This window comes from Oreochromis niloticus, linkage group LG20 (genome assembly GCF_001858045.2).
Source record: "Oreochromis niloticus isolate F11D_XX linkage group LG20, O_niloticus_UMD_NMBU, whole genome shotgun sequence".
NCBI lineage: Eukaryota > Metazoa > Chordata > Actinopteri > Cichliformes > Cichlidae > Oreochromis > Oreochromis niloticus.
In genome coordinates, this window is record NC_031984.2 from 10,228,580 (window position 1) to 10,232,200 (window position 3,621).

Sequence of the window (3,621 nt, forward strand, 5' to 3'; positions counted from 1 at the left end):
GTCTACATATATTATACTACAGATTATTTTTAGTTACCTAGATTAAATGTGAAAGAAATGTATTAAGTTTTTTTTTCTTCCTATTTGGTTCACATATTCCTAATTTAACATCCTAACAGCAAATAAAGTGGTAAAAATTGGCACGTTGAGTTAAAATGCTTTAATCTCACAGCACTTCTGTATGTGCACTGTGTAACTGCTACCATTTGTACCTGAGTAAATGATGGGAACGCCTCTCCCAGCTTTCCTTCGCCCTCATTTTGACTTTCTGCTGCAGTAGTGAGCCTCACCTGCAGGGGCGCTGCAGCTCATAGCCCTGTTGTTTTGGCCGGGATGTGTTCCCTCTTTGCGGACGCTTGTTGTTACCGGAGGCGGACAGGTCTGCAGCTGCAGGTGTTTAGTGTTACTTCAGATCAGCTGAGGATGAAGAATCGGTTATGGTGAGTGAATATGGAGCTCGTTTTTACGCGGTTCGACTCGTTTGACTTTGAGGCGGATCAGCGGTTTGTGGACGGTCTGAAGTCCGTAAACAGAACCGAAACCGACCTGCTGGACCTGAAACTGTTCTTCTACAACAGGTAGGAAACACATGGATCACCCGGTTAATCATTTATGTGTTTATCTACACCCCAGTGTGCACTGATTAGATTGATTAAAAACGATAAAGTAAAAGCGTTTGAGATTCACTTTAAAAATGTTGTTTTCTGGTTTACTACATTACAGAATGAAAAGTGTTTTGCGCTCCATCACGTGTCCCAGCTTCTGCATGGTTACTGTTAGGATTTTACATCAATGGCAGAATAAACCAGCTGCACACATACAGCACTTTACTTTTATCTCTGTACGCCTCACATTGGATTTCAAGTCAATCAATCAAGATGTGACTGAACTGCAGACTTTCAGCTTTAATTCAAGGTTGTTTTTTTAATAGTTTTAACTGTTAATGAATTATGCAAAAGTCCCCATTTTCCGAGGCTCAATTTGTAATTGGACAACAGACTAAGAAGCAGTCTCTTGCCCTGATGAGGCCTGTTGTCTTATTTCATGACAAATGAAGCAGACAAAATATCTGATATTGATTCAACGTGTTCAATTTGTATTTTTATAGCTGCATTTTTAAATACGAGCCCCAAAGAGATGTCAGTTTCCAAGTGACAGAGGCCATCATTAGGCTGGAAGACAAAATGAACCTATCAGAGAGCTAAAACTGTAGAAGTGGTCAAACCAATTAATCTGGGCCATTCCTTAAAAACGAATGAAGGAATGCACTGTCCAGCTCAGCATCAACAAAAGACCTGAGACAACTAAAGTGGATGATCACAGAATTATTTCCATGGTTAAGATAAATAATATTCACAGCAGTTCCGAGGTCAGAATTATTAGAAATTAAAGAAAAGCAGGGCGTCCTCGCACTGGAGAAGCTGGAACTGAGAAGTGTTTGCATCTGTGCTTGAGAAACTGCAGACTAATTAATTTGGTGTTACCTGAGTAGTGTGTTTAGTTTTGTTAATGCAACTCTCCACTGATTTAGTGGAGAAGTGTCTTTGAGGATCTCATGTTTCTACTTGACCCTCTAAAGCCAGAGTCATCAAATATTTGCTAGAATTTTAACCTGAGTGTTTATTGAACCCTTTGTTGGATTTAGAAGAAATTTTAAAAAAAAAAATCTATTTGCACAAATGAGTTTGATTTTGTATTATTTTTACTACAATTTTGTGCAGTTTATTGCTTGCTTTGTTTATCTGAAACAATTTTTTTAAATACAAAGAGATTAGGGTTACAAAAATCACACTAATGACGTAGATGTCTCAAAAACTCATATCAGACATGATACATTTACAAGTTTAAAGACTGTAATCAAGTGAATAAACTGCTTTTCCATTGTACCTTGTTAAGATCAATAATCAGCGGTGAATGCGTTAAAGCATTTTGTGATATTTACCTTCATGCCCAAACCTTTTTTTTTTTTAATCCCACCCTTCCAAAGAAACAAAATATAAAACACAAACCTCCTCTTTTCCTGTTGTTCCCTCACAGGTTTGTCGAGCCCATTGACCGAACCGGCTACAAACAGTGGAGCTCTTCTTCCTGTGTGAGAGGCTGCCCTGATGAGGAGCTGGACCGGACGGCGTCTTCACATTCAGACTCTGAACTCACAGCAGAAACTTCTGAACCCACAGAGACAAAGCAGCTCTCCTTTGCAGAGGTGATGCGACTGGTTCAGGAGGGAAAGGAGGTTCCCGGAGTGACAAAAGTGGACATACAGCCAAGCAACCAGAATCCTACTCCCTCTCGAATGGAGCGGATGCTGAAACCCTGGGAAACCGCATCATCGTCCCCAGAGTGACCTTTGACTCTTTACAGCACTGTGTAGATAAAACTCAGTGCTCATAATAAAAAGTATGAAAGGCTGCAGTGCAAACGGCATGCTGTTGTTACAACTGCTGCAGAGCAACAGTCATGTCCCCACAGCAGTCCAACATAAACATACGTACAGCGTGTCATATAAAACAGATCTACATGTCCTACACCGTCACGAGAACAACAGATGGAGTAAATGACATCTGTGTCTGTTGGTGTTTTCTTTGGAGAAGCTAAACTTTGATTTAATGGAAGTAACTAGAAATCTGTGGTCTGAGGTGTCAGAATGATAGCCTGTGGCTCTGAGAGGAGCCAAATTTCATATACAGCTGTCATCAAAAGTTTACTTTGTAGCTTTTAATGATATATTTGAACTGTCCTTTTTCTCAGAGTTGAATGATTGTACAACAAGCATCTTTAATTACTTTAAAAGGACTGGGTGCACACGTAACTGCAGCAGCTGTAGTTAAAATACTCTTGCATCACACCTTGACAGTTTTCTAGTTTTCTCCTATTTTTAAGATTAAGACTACCAAACCAGCAAATCATCAAAAGTGAGAAGTAGCACAGATCAAGTAAATATTTTCCATTTGCACACCGTAATCTTTAAAGGTTTTAAATGATCAATTACAGGCTAATGTGATAGTTTGCTTCTAATGATGCTGCTTCCTTGCTTCTCTCTATAAAAACCTTTTAAAATTTAGCTAAACAAAAATAATAAAAGTGGATTGGTTGGGTGGTTTTGGGTTTGAATGAACCAGCTGATCTGCCTGTGCAGGTTCTCTCTCATAGTCCAAGAACCTGCTCATTGGGTTAACCGGTGACGTGGAGAAGATGGATTTAAAGATTGCTGTAATTCAGTTTGCATTAGTTGTGTTTGTTGGTGTACTGCAAGCATTTCAGATTATCATGGATTATTCTGAGAAAAAATATGAATGGAATAATTTCAATGTGCCAAATATTTAAATTCACTTTATAGGATTATTTATCTTTTGAAAATTACAGCCTTGGTATTAAAGTTATATTTTAATTGGGTGGTGGTGGTGTTGTTTAATTGGGCATGAAACAACACAAAAACGTGTGAGGCAAAGTTTTCAAGACATGGATTTGGAAGTTCATCTTGAGGACATATTGGTTTCAGACCCACATTAACAGCATCTGTTATTATTAAAGAGCCCAGTGTAAATGTTATGAATTCCCTTTTGCAGCTTTCCTTTATTTCACTGTGTGGGAAGAAAAAAAAAAGACTGGAGCAGGATA

At 38.7% G+C, this 3,621-nt stretch overlaps 1 protein-coding gene across 1 annotated transcript; it reads left to right on the top strand.

Annotated features, from left to right (window-relative positions):
• Positions 1 to 341: 341 nt before the first annotated feature.
• Positions 342 to 3,084, top strand: LOC102083108 (uncharacterized protein C6orf226 homolog). Its single transcript, XM_005448477.4, has 2 exons — positions 342 to 578; positions 2,038 to 3,084. The coding sequence occupies exons 1-2, from the start codon at positions 451 to 453 to the stop codon at positions 2,345 to 2,347; spliced, it is 438 nt and encodes a 145-aa protein (XP_005448534.1). The 5' UTR covers positions 342 to 450; the 3' UTR covers positions 2,348 to 3,084.
• The last annotated feature ends 537 nt before the right edge of the window (positions 3,085 to 3,621 follow it).

What these genes read in the sequence shown, in the direction of transcription:
- LOC102083108 (XM_005448477.4), top strand. Translation starts at nt 451, where the DNA reads ATGGAGCTCGTTTTTACGCGGTTCGACTCGTTTGACTTTGAGGCGGAT. An exon ending in AAACTGTTCTTCTACAACAG is followed by an intron (nt 579 to 2,037) that starts GTAGGAAACACA and finishes GTTCCCTCACAG; the next exon opens with GTTTGTCGAGCCCATTGACC.